The sequence below is a fragment of the Chiloscyllium plagiosum genome, chromosome 6, assembly GCF_004010195.1.
Source record: "Chiloscyllium plagiosum isolate BGI_BamShark_2017 chromosome 6, ASM401019v2, whole genome shotgun sequence".
NCBI classification, from domain to species: domain Eukaryota; kingdom Metazoa; phylum Chordata; class Chondrichthyes; order Orectolobiformes; family Hemiscylliidae; genus Chiloscyllium; species Chiloscyllium plagiosum.
The window spans coordinates 65357634-65373038 of record NC_057715.1 but is presented as its reverse complement, the minus strand read 5'-3'; the positions used below and the strand labels follow the sequence as shown (position 1 = coordinate 65373038).

The 15405-nt window shown below is 42.1% G+C and overlaps 1 protein-coding gene across 2 annotated transcripts in view; it reads right to left on the bottom strand.

Moving 5' to 3' along the window:
- LOC122550655 (interleukin-18 receptor accessory protein-like) overlaps window positions 1–15405 on the bottom strand; it is an 84404-nt gene that overhangs the window by 24440 nt on the left and 44559 nt on the right. For both annotated transcript variants that reach the window (XM_043691733.1, XM_043691734.1), the window contains exons 8-9: window positions 14667–14812; window positions 1491–1640 (exon numbers count right to left, since the gene is read on the bottom strand). In XM_043691733.1, the coding sequence (XP_043547668.1) occupies window positions 1491–1640; window positions 14667–14812 (296 nt within the window). The remainder of the gene's footprint in view (window positions 1–1490; window positions 1641–14666; window positions 14813–15405) is intronic.

The window sequence follows — 15405 nt, the reverse complement described above, 5'->3', positions numbered from 1 at the left end:
GATTACAGAGAGTTAGGCAGGAATTTAAAAATGAGGTCCTCAAGTGTAGTAACATTTGGATTACTCACGGTGCTATGAGCTAGTGAGGGCAGGAATAGGAAGGATAGAGCAGATCAATGCATGGCTGAGGAACTGGTGTATGGGAGAAGGATTCACATTTTTGGATCATTGCCAGCTCTCCTGGGGTAGAAGTGACCTGTACAAGAAGGATGGGTTGCATCTAAATTGGAAGGGAACTAATATACTGACAAGGAGATTTGCTGGAGCTGCTCGGGAAGATTTAAACTAGTAAGATGGGGGGATGGGTTCCAGGGAGGTAATGAGGAAAGAGATCAATCTGAGACTGGTACAGTTGAGAACAGAAGTGAGTCAAACAGTCAGGGCAGGCAGGGACAAAGCAGAGAACAAGGTAGGACTGATGGAAATACATACAGGGAAGTTATTTGTGTGGAACTGAGAAATAAGCAAGGGATGATCACCTTATTGGGATTGTATTATAGACCCCCTAATAGTCAGAGGAAAATTGAGAAGAAAATTGTAAGAAGATCTCAGTTATCTGTAAGAATAATAGGGTGATTATGGTAGGGGATTTTAACTTTCCAAACATAGACTGGGACTGCCATAGTGTTAAGGGTTTAGATGGAGAGAAATTTGTTAAGTGTGTACAAGAAAATGTTCTGATTCAGTATGTGGATGTACCTACTAGAGAAGGTGCAAAACTTGATGTACTTTTGGGAAATAAGGCAGGACAGGTGACTGAGGAGTCAGTGGGGGAGCACTTTGGGGGACAGTGAACATAATTCTATTCATTTTAAAATAGTGATAGAAAAAGATAGACCAGATCTAAAAGTTGAAGTTCTAAATTGGAGAAAGGCCAATTTTGACGGTATGAGGCAAGAACTTTCAAATGCTGATTGGGGAGCAAACGTTCGCAGGTAAAAGGACAGTTGGAAAATGGGAAGCCTTCAGAAATGAGATAATGAGAGTCCAGAGAAAGTATGTTCCTGTCAGGGTGAAAGGGAAGGCTGGTAGATATACGGAATGCTGGATGAATAAAGAAACTGAGAGTTTGGTTTAAAAAAAGAAGGAAACATATGTCAGGTATAGATAGGAAAGATCAAGTGAATCCTTAGAAGAGTATAAAGGCAGTAGGAGTATACTGAAGAGGGAAATCAGGAGGGCAAAAAGGGGACATGAGATAGCTTTGGCAAATAGAGTTAAGGAGACTCCAAAGGGTTTTTACAAATACATTAAGGACTAAAGGGTAACTAGGGAGAGAATAGAGCCCCTCAATAATCTAAAACAAAAGATTATTCAGCTAGAATACTATGTTTCTAAATAATTCTTGGACTGTTTATTTGCAGAGATTAGAAAAAGGATTTCTTTTCCAATTACATACAGTATGCAATTGAGAAATGTTACTGCATTTAGAATTATATTCTTGTGAAAATGAGTTCAGTCAATATTTTTTAATGGCAAATTTCCCTTACCTCCAATGGTTTCATCCTTTACGAAATAATGTCGATAAAGCAGACAAATTTCAATCCAAAACTTATAGACTCCAACACATCCACAAACAAAAGTCACAAATATTAATGACGTAGATATAGTTATTACTTTTATTTGAAAGATGTTGGACTCTGAAAGAGTATAAAAGAGTATCTTTTAGCACATAGGTAATCAGCTTAATTAAACAAACATTTTTTTCATTATTTATATTTGAACGCAACTTGTTTGTTCAAAGAAATGAGTCAAATTCAGAATCAGGACCAAGACAAAGTTTGTCATCATGCATTAATCGAAAGTTATTACTTCAATTTATAAAGTACCCTTAAACTTAAAAAAAGACTTTTGAAGTGTTTCACAGGAACAATACAAAAAAAAGGGACAGACTTACAAATAGAGATGACCAAAAACTTAGTCCAGTTGGTAGGTTTTAAGAAGTATTTTAAAGGCACAAAGCAATGTAGCGGGTTCAGGAGGTGATTGGAAGGGATTTTTTTTTATTCGTTCATGTGGGCATCACTGGCTAGGCCAGATCCCTCCTCTTTGTTCTGGAGAAGTTACCATCTTGAATTATTGCAACACTGGAGGTGTAAGGACAGCAAAAGTGACATTAAGAAAGTAGTTTCAGGATTTTAAACCAGTGACAATGAAGAAACAGCAAAAAAGTTCCAGATCATGGTGTATTCTGATGTGTCTGCTACCCTTCTTGTTCTAAGTGGTAAAGGCCAAGGGTTTGGAAGGAGCTGTCAAAGGAGCCTTGAAGAGATTTTGCAGAGCTTCTTGTAGAGGGTACAGACTGCTGCTGCTGCTGTGCATCAGTAATGAACAGAGTGAACATTGAAGGTGGATGAAGGGTGTCAAACAAGTGCATTGTTTTGTCCTGGAAAATGTTGAGCTTCTTGAGTGTCTTTGGAGCCACATCCAACCAAGTAAGAGATAGGTATTCTATGACACTACAAACTTTATGCCTTGTAGCATGTGAACAGGCACTGAGGAGGCCAGAGGTGAGATACTCCTCTCAGAGTTCCTAGTCTTTTACCTGCTCTTGTAGCCACGGAACTAGCACGGCCAATACAGTTCAGTTTCTGGTCAGTGGTAATCGTCAGAAATTGCTAACGATTCATCAAGAAAATGCCACTAATGGGGTTAGATTATCTCTTTTTGGAGATAGTCATTGCCTGGAAAGTTTGTGATATGATTGTTAGTTGCCTTTTATCAACCCAAGACTGGATGTTGTCCAGATCATATTGCATTTGGATACAGATTGCATCAGTATTTAGATTAAATTAGATTCCCTACAGTGTGGAAACAGGCCCTTTGGCCCAACAAGTCCACACCGACCCTCCGAAGCGCAACCCACCCAGACCTTTTCCCCTACATTTACCCCTGCACCTAACACTACGGGCCAATTTCCCATGGCCAATTCACCTAACCTACACACCTTTGGACTGTGGGAGGAAACTGGGGCACCCAGAGGAAACCCACGCAGACACGGGGAGAATGTGCAAACTCCACACAGACAGTTGTCCGAGGCGGGAATTGAACCTGGGACCCTGGACCCCTGCACCTAACACTACGGGCAATTTCCCATGGCCAATTCATCTAACCTGCACATCTTTAGACTGTAGGAGGAAACCAGAGCACTTAAAGGAAACCCACGCAGACACGGGGAGAATGTGCAAACTCCACACAGACAGTTGTCCGAGGCGGGAATTGAACCTGGGACCCTGGCGCTGTGAGGCAGCAGTGCTAACCATTGAGCCCCCATACCGCCCATATTTGAGAAGTTATGGTTGGTGGTGAGTATTTTGTAACCATCAATGAATATTCTTACTTTAAACATGATAATGGAGGGAAACTCAGTGATGGAGCAAATGAAGATGGTTTGGACACTACTCTTGGATACTGTTGTAGCGACGTCCTGAAACTGAGATGCTTGACCTCCAACATCCACAACGATTATACTTCATGATAATTATGACTCCAAACAACAGAAAGTTTTCATCTGATCCCATTAAGCCCAGATTTTCCAGGGTACCTTGATGCCATATTTAACTGAATGCTTTCTTGATGTTAAGGGTAGTCATTCTCATCACACCAGAACTTAGACTCTAAGCAGCTCTCAGTGTGGTCTCCTTTACATTGGGAGGTGAGGACTCAAACTGGTAGAACATTTCAGGGATCATCTCTGGGACACATTTACCAAACAACCCCACTGTTGTGTGGCCGACCACTTTAACTTCCCTTCCCACTACACCAAGAACATGCAATTCCTGGGCCTCCTCTACCACCAAGTGCAAACCATTGATGCCTGGAGGAAGAACACCTAATCTTCCGCCTTGGGACTCCAACCACACGGCATCAATGTCGATTTCAACAGTTTTCTCATCTCCTCTACCCCACCTCATCCCAGATTCAACCCACCAACTCAGCACCGCCCTCTTGAACTGTCCTACCTGTCCATCTTCCTCCCCACCTATCCACTCCATTCTCCCCTCCAAACTATCACTATCACTGCCCGCCTGCATCTACCTATCGCCTTCCCAGCTACCTTCCCCCCAGCCCCACCACCACCCTCACCCGCACACCCGACATTCCTGATGAATGGCCTACGCTCCACAGATGCTGTCTGATCTGCTGTACTTTTCCAGCATCATGCTTTTTAACAACATCAGAGATAGTGAAGAGGCTAAAATTTGAGTCCAGATATCTTAATGGATTGAGAATGATGATGACTACAGAAATTATTTGAGGGGTAAGGTCACTGAGAGATTTGAAAACAAAATGAGGGCAATAGGGCAGCAGTCTCACTGTGAGTTGAGACACAAACAGCAGAGTATTGGCTGATGTCAATTTCACCGAGAGTAGAATTAATCTGGGAGAATGGGAGTACATTGGAGTAGAACAAAAATGGAGGCAATTTGCCAACACTTTTGGGACACATATTGGAGGAGAATCCGAAAGCCATTTAAAAGCCAATTGGTTGTAGTGTATAGGTTGTCCTATGTATATGGTCTATCGCTTTCTTCATATATCTTCCCACAACTTGCTTTCTTGCTGGGCTCCTATTTTGTTACAGACAGACAGACAGACTCCTGTCCCTACCAAGCTCCACTGTCACCTCCTACCAGTTGTTACTTTCACCAGCTTCTGGCAAACAGCTGACAGTCTTCAGCACATGATTTCCTGGAGTTAAAATTATACAAACTCTTTATTCATTCTGCAGACTTGGTTAACATTATGTCTTGGGCATGGCATTGAGACTGGAAGTATGTGACTTTTTTTCCAAACTTACGATTTATCATAAAGAGTTGTAAAACACACTAGGTGTGGCAGTGCAGTAGCATGCAATGGTGCAATGACCTATTCAGTTAATTATGTTACAAGGCACTTCAGTCTGTCTCTCTCCACCTACAATGTAGATTGCATCCACAGCTGCACTTTATCAGTAACAGCTCTGACTCATTTGCTATTACTCTTCATCTTCTTGAGTCAGAAGGTAAGGAGATAACATTACATCAAAGGACGAGGCTTACAAAATTGGTAAAAAAAAGATGTAAGGCTGAAAATTTGGAGAACTCGAGAATTCAGCAAAGGAGTACCAAGAAATTGAGATGGAAAGAGAGAATGTAATATGAAGATAAAGTGTCAAAAGACATAACATTAATTGTAAACGTTTCTAAAGACCTGTTAAAAAAAGAGATTAGCAAAGAAAATCTGGGTCCATTACAGGAGAAGTAATTTGTGCCTATCTGCACACAAGAAGTCCCTGAAATAATTGCGATGCAAGGGTCTAGTGAGGGTATGGAACTGGAATTTATTTTTGAGAATTTTTGCAGCAGATTTGATGAGAAAAAACCAAGTGATGTGGTGTATTTGGATTTTCAGAAGGTTTTGGTAAAGTACCATGCAGGTGGTTAGTAAATAAAATGACAGCATGTGGGATTGGGGTAACAGCATGGACTGAGGATTGTTAACTAACAGGAAACAGCAAGAAGAACTTGGTAAATCTCAGGTTGGCAGGCTACTATTGGGCTACTGTAAGGATCAGTGCTTGTGCCCCTACTGTTCACAATCTATATGGATGATTTGGACATAGGGATCAATTGTAATATTTCAAAGTTTGCAGATGATAACAAATCTTTAGGGGAAGGTGAGCTGTGTGGAGGGTGCAAAAAGACTTTAAGGGGATCTAAGCAGGCTGAGTAGTGGTTGACAGTATGACAGACAGAAAATAATGTGAACAAGTGTGAGGGTATTCGCTTTCACAGGAGTGGTGCGAGTGCTGAGTATCTTTTAAATGGTGAGATATTGGAAAATGTTGATATCCAAAAGGGACCTCGGTGACCCTGTTAATAAGTCACTGAAAGCTAAAATGTAATTGTAGCAAGTATTTCAGAAAGCAAATGGTACAACAGCCTTTAAACCAAGAGGAGTGGATCTCAGGGCCAAATAAATCTTGCTTTAGTTGTATAGAACACTGGTGAGAACACACCTGGAGTATTATGGGCAGATCTGATCTCCTGGCCTAAGGAAGGATATATTTCCTATGGGGGAATGCTTTGGAAGTTTATCAGACTGAGTCCTATTAAGAGAGACTGAAGAGACAGGGCCTCTACTCTCAAGAAATTAAAAGAATGAAAGGTGATGTTATAGAAATATTCAAAATACTTAAAGGATGGACAGTGTGAGTGCAAGGAGAAAGTGAGGTCTGCAGATGCTGGAGATCAAAGTTGAAACTTTATTGCTGGAACAGCACAGCAGGTCAGGCAGCATCCAGGGAACAGGAGATTCGACGTTTCGGGCACAGGCCCTTCCTCAGGAATGAGCAGAGAGTGTTCAGCAGGAGAAGATAAAAGGTAGGGAGGAGGGACTTGGAGGAGGGGAGTTGGAAATGTGATAGGTGGAAAGAGGTCAAGGTGAGGGTGATAGGTTGGAGTAGGATGGAGGCGGAGAGGTCAAGAAGAAGACTGCAGGTCAGGAAGGCGGTGCCGGGCTGGAAGGATCCGGCTGAGACAAGGTGGGGGGAGGGGGGATGAAGAAACTGGTGAAGTCCAAGTTCATCCCCTGCGGTTGGAGGGTTCCCAGTCGGAAGATAAGACGCTCCTCCTCCGACCGTCGGGTTGTTGTGGTTTGGCGGTGGATGAGTCCAATGACCTGCATATCCTCGGTGGAGTGGGAGGGGGAGTTGAAATGCTGTGCCACAGGTTGGTTGGGTTGGTTCGTCCGGGTGGCCCAGAGGTGCTCTCTGAATCGCTCCGCAAGTAGGCGGCCTGTCTCCCCAATATAGAGGAGGCCACACCGGCTGCAGCGGATGCAGTAGATGATGTGGGTGGAGGTGCAGGTGAATCTGTGGCGGATATGGAAGTTTCCCTTGGGGCCTTGGAGAGAAGTGAGGGGGGAGGTGTGGGCGCAAGTGTTGCACCTCCTGCGGTTGCAAGGGAAGGTGCCGGGAGTGGTGGTTGGGTCGGTGTGAGTGCAGAAAGGATGATTCCCCTAGATGCAGGGTCTAGAACTAGAGGCACAGTCTCAGGATAAAAAGCAAACTATTTAAGATTGAGATTAGGAGGGAGGTGAATCTTTCAAATTCTCTATTCCAAAAGGCTCTGAGTGTTAAGGCATTAAATAGGCTCAAGATAGAATTGATAGATTTCTAGTTAGGAATAATAGCAAGAAAAATGGGGATAGAATGGGAAAAATGGCATTGGAGTAGCTTATCAGCCATGTGTTAGTATGGTGGAGCAGGCACGGGGCGGGGGGGATAAATGGCCAATCTGCTCTTATGTTCCTCTGTGTTCAAGTCACCCTCTAGTATTACAATTTCCAATGAACTTGTCGGAGGCGTTATCTTTTAGATGAGCTCTGACACTGAGCAAGTTCTGAAGAAGCATCATACTAAACTCGAAACATTAAATTTCTTCCTGCTTTCACAGATGCCGCCAGACCAGTTGAGCTTCTCCAATAGATTTTGTTTCCATTTCAGAATTTCAACATCTGCACCATTTTGCTTCTATTAAACTGAGGCTGCGTCAGTGCTCTCAATTTTATGAAGATGGTCCTATTAGAAAAGTAGGGGAGCTTTTCCTGGTTGATATTTATCTAATCCACCTCATTTAGATAAATTGCTGTTTACAGTATGCAAATTGGCATTTCTTACACTGCAACAGTGGCTAATTTTCACAGTTCTTCCTTGACTGTAAACTGCTTTGTATTTAGGAAGGAAGAATAGAGGCAAGACTATTTTCTAAATGGGAGAAAATTCAGAAATCTGAAGTGCAAAGGAACTTAGGAGCTCTAGTCCAGGATTCTCTTAAGGTAAATTTGCACATTGAATCGGTAGTTAGGAAGGCAAATACAATGTTGGCATTTATTTCGAGAGGACTAGAATATAAAAGCAGGGATGTACTTCTGAAGCTTTATAAGGCTCTTGTCAGATCACATTTAGAGTATTATGAGCAATTTTGGGCTCTGTACTTCACGAAGGATGTACTGGCCCTGGGGCGGGTCCAGAGGAGGTTCATGAGAATGTTCCCAGGAATGATTTGGAGATGCCGGTGTTGGACTGGGGTGTACAAAGTTAAAAATCACGCAACACTAGGTTATAGTCAAACAGGTTTAATTGGAAGCACATTTATAACAAATTTATAGCAAAAATTTGTGGCTATAAATTCTGTGTCTTACAATTGTGTACTCCTCAACCACCTGATGAAGGAGCAGCACTCCGAAAGTTAGTGCTTCCAATTAAACCTGTTGGACTATAGCCTGGTTTTGTGTGATTTTTAACTTTGTAGATCCCAGGAACGAAAGGCTTAATATACGAGGAACATTTGAGGACTCTGGATCGATACTTGATGATGTTTAGAAGGAAGGGGGGATTCTAATGGAAACATACAGAATACTGAATGGCCTGGACAAAGATGGCGTTGGGAAGTTCTTTCCATTAATAGGAAAGACTAGGACTTGAGGGCACAGCTTTAGAGTAAACCTTTTAGAACGGGGATGAGGAGAAACTTCTTCAGCCGGAGAGTGATGAATCTATTGAATTCATTGCCACAGAAGGCTATAGAGATCGGGTCATTGAGTATATTTAAGACAGCGATAGATAGGTTCTTGACTGTCAAGGGGGTGTGAAAGGTTAAAGGGAGAATGGGATTGAGAAACTAATCAGCCATGATTGAATGGCGGAGCAGACTTGATGGGACAAATGGCCTAATTTCTGCTAGAATGTTTTTATGGTCTTAAGGTCTTACGGTCTAGCATTGCACTATATATTTCCTGATGTGTAGTCTGAGACTGTAATCTGGTTCCAACTCCTCTGTGTACAATGGTGGAGTTTGCATCAAACTTCAGTGCAACCCCTGAAACATAGTCTGGACCTTGGAATTTACCAGTCTGCAATACTTATGTTTGGACTGCTCCTTGCACTGTGTCACCTCTTGTTCTTTGTTCATAATAACATTTTAGAGGTCAATATTTCAAAATATTGATGATAGAATGGCAAGATAATAAATCATTAGACTTTAGGAATTGCCAGGACCCCTCAAATAATGATAGTCAAAGAGGGACAAGCATTTGCAATTGACTTTCAATGTGAACCGTAAGTATTCACCTAAGACAGTGTTTCTTTAGTTATGTTTGCTTATCTCTTGTATAGTAAAATTCCTTTGTTCTAATTCATGGAATCCTGTGGCATAGTTTCTCCCTTTGAATACTGAGTGTTTGAGTTTCTCTTAACATTAACAGTCTCTATCAGGATCCTAACAGCTGGAAGGCCAGCAACACTCAGGAAGAACAAAGAAAATCTTTCAGCAAGTTGCTGGCCTTGCAGCAGTAATTGATATTTGTGTCCATTTAAATTCTAAAGAACAGATTCCTGTGAGTTGAATCCAGAGTAAAAGTTCTCTCAAGGATTTCTTTCCAATTGCATGTTATGAAGGAGATAGTTGATGACGTAAGAAATGTGGGAAATCTCTACTTTGGGTTATCTTGTTAATTGATGAAACTAACCTAAATACTGGCCATACGTTAAACTTCATTGTTAAACCTTACACTGCACTATTGTATTCCTATTTGTAATATACTGTCGATAAAAGAGGTTAAGATGAAAAGATGGGAAAATGTGGTTTGAGTTATCATTAGCCTGAAAGGTGTAAAAGGAACCAAATGGTCAAAAAGCAGATATTCAGCAGTGTGAAAACAAACAGCTTGTTGTGCGGGAACTACAAGATAAACATGCTTATAACATCTTGAAGGCTCAGATGTACAACTGCACAACTGAGATAAAATAGTTGAACTTGAGGGTCTGTCAGCTAATGTTTAGTCTCCCAAACAGAATGATACCAAGAGCATTGGTTAGTTTAATTCCTTTACTGGCTTATCCCACCATAAAGGTTCTACCTTTGTCCCCTTACCTAAGGTATGGTGACCTTAAGGTTACATTCTAGGAGAAAGTGAGGACTGCAGACACTGGAGGTCAGAGTCGAAGAGTATGGTGCTGGTAAAGCACAGCAGGTCAGGCAGCCTCTGAGGAGCAGGAGAATCGGTGTTTTGAACATAAGTCCCTCATCAGGATGCTGCCTGAGTGGCTGTGCTTTTCCAGCACCACACTCTCGACTCAGGGTACATTCACCTGTTACATTCTTTCTAATGAGAGAGTAGCCTCTAAAACTATGGTAACAATAGTTGAGCACCAAGTTTCTAAACTTAATAAAGCAAGTTTCCTTGCTTTAGTAAGACACTAGCATTGGAAAGTTTATCAGCACGGAATAACAGAGATGTTGAAACTTTGACCTGGCTTAGGTGGTTATACATTCAACAAAATATTTTGTCATTGGGCTGTTTGAATACCAATAAGGGCATGATGGGTTATATTGGTCTCAATTTACTTTGCTGTGAAATAAAAATCTCGAGATTCTGCAAGAACAGAAATTTTACGGATGTTAAGAATTGCCTTGACTCATGCACCAGCAGGTCCTGTACAAACAGGGAGTGTGACATGCTGATGACCATTCCTTCCTTCCAGGATATATGAAAAATGCTGTTTCACTTTGAGATTGCTGTACAGCCTGAGTAAAGATTTACTTATATCGATTTAACATATACCGCCATCACTGATAAGATTTACCACTTGGAATATATTTAGAACATGAGAATAAGGGATTAATGTGCTATATTGGTTGCAATCCAAATTACGAGAGAAAACTATGTTACTCTCCACAGTCACCTCAAGGATAATGTGCAATGGTTCTGAAACTCTGGTGCACATGATGGATCTGAAAGGGCAAACCATTCTCATCACCAGCTAAGCTACGTTTCAGTGTGTGTTTGAAAGTTCTAGCAATGAGACCTTTTGTCAAATAAATTCAAGTTGGTTCAGGAACCATCTGACAGGATTCATTGCTTCCTTTACATGCAGAGCCTCAAGGATGTTATGTATGGAACAGTGCCTGATGGACTAGTGTTGAAAGGTGCTTTTCTGCACAAACTTACCTGAGGGACAGATCATATGGCAAGCTCAAATAAATGTTTTGTATATTTTTTAATTTAAAAATTCAGCTGTAATTCGTGGAAGAATGATTGTAGTTTGTGCACACTCATATGAGGAATAAAAGGATATGTCAAATGTTGCTAAAGGGTGAATTCTTGCAAAGAAAGCAGAGCTTAAGAACAGATGTTTCCTGATGTGAACTAGAAAAATTAATGCTCCTGACTGTTACACAATTTGATGAACATTGTGTTTTCCTTAAAATGTTGAATGAGATTTTCATGAGAGGGAGAGTGAGTGTGTACATGTGAGTGTGTGTGTGAGAGAGTGTGTGTTTGCATGCTCACTAATTTTCTGATCTGTTGTAAAAAATAAAATTGTCTTTGATTGTGGCATATTGCAAAGGAGCATAACTCAAAATAGTTTTAGAAAGGCACTGGTTTCAATGATTCTGTAGAATACGCTACAGTATATGTTTGAGCAGGCTTCATTGGCAAACAGAATGATCTTAAGGGCATGTCCATGATTAATAACTAAAGCTGTGAGCTATGTCAATGATTATTATTCTCTATAAAAGTTCAATTATAGTTCAATCATAGTACTTTGTTGATCCAGGAGAGGCAGAAAAACAAATAATGTATTTAAAATATGTTGAATATGAGGAGAAAATATCTTCATAAAATTGAGAGAAAGATGGTTAATCATATAGTGTAAATAGGTAAACCAGGATTGAGCTAGAATTGATTAGTCTAATTGGTCAGAATATTTTAAGCCCAGTACACAATGGTTGGCAGCAGGGGCCAGGGATTAAGCAGGAAGCATTGGGACAGTGTCATAATACTGTCCCTCCATCTCCCTCAGGTTTCCGAGCATAAGATGCCAGAGATTTGGCAAACCATTCCACAAAAGCAGCTAGCTATGTAGGCCCCAGTGAGGAGCCATTTTCAGATGAAAATGATAGTTTATTTGAATTGGACTAACTCCCCTCACAGTTCTGGAGGCTGACAGCTTTGGGGTGGTCTCCCAATACAAGCTTCAGGGGGCCTTTGATGTCTCATCTTGCTGTCCAATATATGAGTCCCAAAGAGGAAAAGGCAATAGCTTGAGTTGGAACCAATTATGTGGAAGGGCAAATTACAGATGCCATAATCTGTTAAAAACTGCTGTGTGCCAACAAAATATTTGCCAGCACTGATTGCTATCAACTTTAAATCCTTGAAAATCTGGCAAGTGGCCTTGGCAACATTTGCAGGCCAATCCTCGGCAACATACGAACAAGAAACAAGGAATAGGCTACTCAACCCATTCAGGTTTGGATCTTATAGAACCTCAGCACATACTGACACTTGGGGCTAGATTCTCAGTGAGACTTGAGAAATCCAATACTCAGATGAATTCTGGATTCTGACCCATTGACTGAGCTACACCCTGCATGACCAATGACTTCTAAATACAAGTAGCTTAATGAAGGAGGAGGTCATCTCATCAACATTTAATGAGATCAAGTGCCTCCAGGAGGCAGGAGCTGCACCGGTGGTGATATGACCCCACAGCATGGTAGTTTCAAAAGCTGCCATATTAAGTCCCAACCAGTAGCTTTTTATAACATTTGTGGCACGGTGGCACAGTGGTTAGCACTGTTGCCTCACAGCACCAGAGACCTGGGTTCAACTGCCTGTGTGGAGTTTGCACATTCTCTGAGTGGGTTTCCTCTGGGTGCTCCGGTTTCCTCCCACAGTCCAAAAATGTGCAGATTAGGAGAATTGGCCAAACTAAATTGCCCATAGTGTTAGGTTAGGGGTAAATATAGGGGAATGGGTTGGGAGGGGGTTACTCTTCGGAGGGTCAGTGTGGACTTGTTTGTGTAATTCTACATGTGGTCCTAGTGCTGACATTTTGTTAAAATGGCTGGAAATAGGAAGTTGATTGTTTTTGTGTCAGAAGTTCAAAAACTGCTTAGAAACCATCTGGAGTTAACATTTTCATGTAGGTGAACTCTTCATTGATATGGAAATGGATTTCCTGCATTCTTTGAATGCGTGGGAGTGGGAATGGAAGTGAGTCAAATGAAGACTGGAGCTCATTTAAACACCTCATGGCAGCCATAGCAAAGACTGCTGGTTGTTTTCAGGAACTACCAATGCTTTGTGTCAAAGCCCTCCATTGTACAAGAGGGAATCAAATTGTTGCAGTGTAGTGAGAGACCAGGCACTGTCAGCAAGGCAGCCCATCAATTCATCAATGCTGACCTGGAATGAATGCTTGAGGCTCTGAGTGAGTGGAGGGAGGTTGTCTTGATGGAGAGTGGCAGCAAGAAGCCACCTCATCATATAACTGTGGCAACTGTCTGGTCAGCATCATCTCCTTCTACCTCTTCCTTGTCCTCATCTGCGGAATGTTTCAGAGAACACCTCTGGGACACCCGGACCAACCAACCCAACCACCCCGTGGCTCAACACTTCAACTCCCCCTCCCACTCCACCAAGGACATGCAGGTCCTTAGACTCCTCCATCGCCAGACCATAGCAACACGACGGCTGGAGGAAGAGCGCCTAGGAACCCTTCAACCACAAGGGATGAACTCAGATTTCTCCAGTTTCCTCATTTCCCCTGCCCCCCACCTTGTCTCAGTCAAATCCCTCGAACTCAGCACCGCCTTCCTAACCTGCAATCTTCTTTCTGACCTCTCCGCCCCCACCCCCACTCTGGCCTATCACCCTCTCATTGACCTCCTTCCACCTATCACATTTCCAACACCCCTCCCCCAAGTCCCTCCTCCCTACCTTTTATCTTAGCCTGCTGGACACACTTTCCTCATTCCTGAAGAAGGGCTCATGCCAGAAACATCGATTCTCCTGTTCCTTGGATGCTGCCTGACCTGCTGTGCTTTTCCAGCAACACATTTTCAGCAGAGGACAAAAGAATCATAGTAACTGACAGAAAGTGCATGTACACATGTTAGGGTTGGAGGCCAGTTGGACATTGAGGGAGTGGAAGTCTTCAGCTGATAGATTTCATTGGCTGCTTATTGGATGTGGCGATTGCCACATGGGTGCAATCATTGATGTCCTATATCTGTAGGAATCCACTGCTGGAGGAAACACCACTGCATTCTGTCCCTGTGAAGCCCTGTCTGTTGTGAAATGAATGTGCTACCCGTCTCCAGCAAAGACGGCATGATCGGTTCCAGTTATTGCCAAGATACCAATGAGGCCAACAGCAGATGCTTGGGAAGAGACAGAAACAAAGGACTTCAAGTGACTTTGATGACCACTGGCAGGCCTTGGCAATGAGTGTTACAAGGTGCAAGTTATCTGGCAATGAAGGCTCATATGTCCATGGCTATCTTCTTGCAGCATCACAATCCCCTGTCGTAGCAGTCACCTCACCAGCTCCAACAATGGTTGTAGATCCTGTATATAGTATAAGTAACATGTGTGCTTTTTGTTCACAACCTAAAACCTTGACAAAATCTGAAATAATCTTTCAGGATCATTCTTTGGCTTTAAAAGGAAGAGTAGGATTTCTGTCCTGTCTGGGTAAATGTGCTTGCAAATAGCTGTGCTTTTGGGGATAGATCCTTTCTAAAGATGACAGATATCCACTATATCAGGAGACTGTGATCTCCAGGCAGATGTTAGCCCTTTACAAAATTTACTTACTGTTAGGTTCTTACCTTTCTCTTTCAGTCTGAGTACACCAGATGAGCTTCCCTGAGAATTCTGGGAGAAGCAAGTGAAGTTAATACTAAAGTCTTCTTCAGTGACTTTACTCAAATACGCTTTCCGAATTAAAATAAACCCTTCACTATCTTTAGTCTTCCTAAAGAGGATAAATTAGAAAGAGTTTAACTTAATTAAAGAACAAATATCTATTAGACTGTTTAATGAAGCTTCTTTGATCTTGATTTTTATACAAATACTCTAAAATCTATAGTAGTCATGATTTGGAGATGCCGGTGTTGGACTGGGGTGTACAAAGTTAAAAATCACACAACACCAGGTTATAGTCCAACAGGTTTAATTGGAAGCACACTAGCTTTCGGAGCAACGCTCCTTCATCAGGTGATATTGGAGGGCTCGATCGTAACACAGAATTTATAGCAAAAATTTGCAGTGTGATGTAACTGAAATTATACATTTCACCGCACAGCACAACAATCAACAGACAGGAGGGTTCCCTCCCAGTTGGGGAACGCTTCAGTGGTCCAGGGCATTCAGCCTCGGACCTTCGGGTGACCATCTTCCAAGATGGACTTCAGGACAGGCAGCAGAGAAAAGTGGCCGAGCAGAGGCTGATAACTAAGTTCGGTACCCATAGGGAGGGCCTCAACCGGGACCTTGGGTTCATGTCACATTACAGGTGATCGCCATTGCACTACACACACACACAGATATTCCTGCACACACACACAC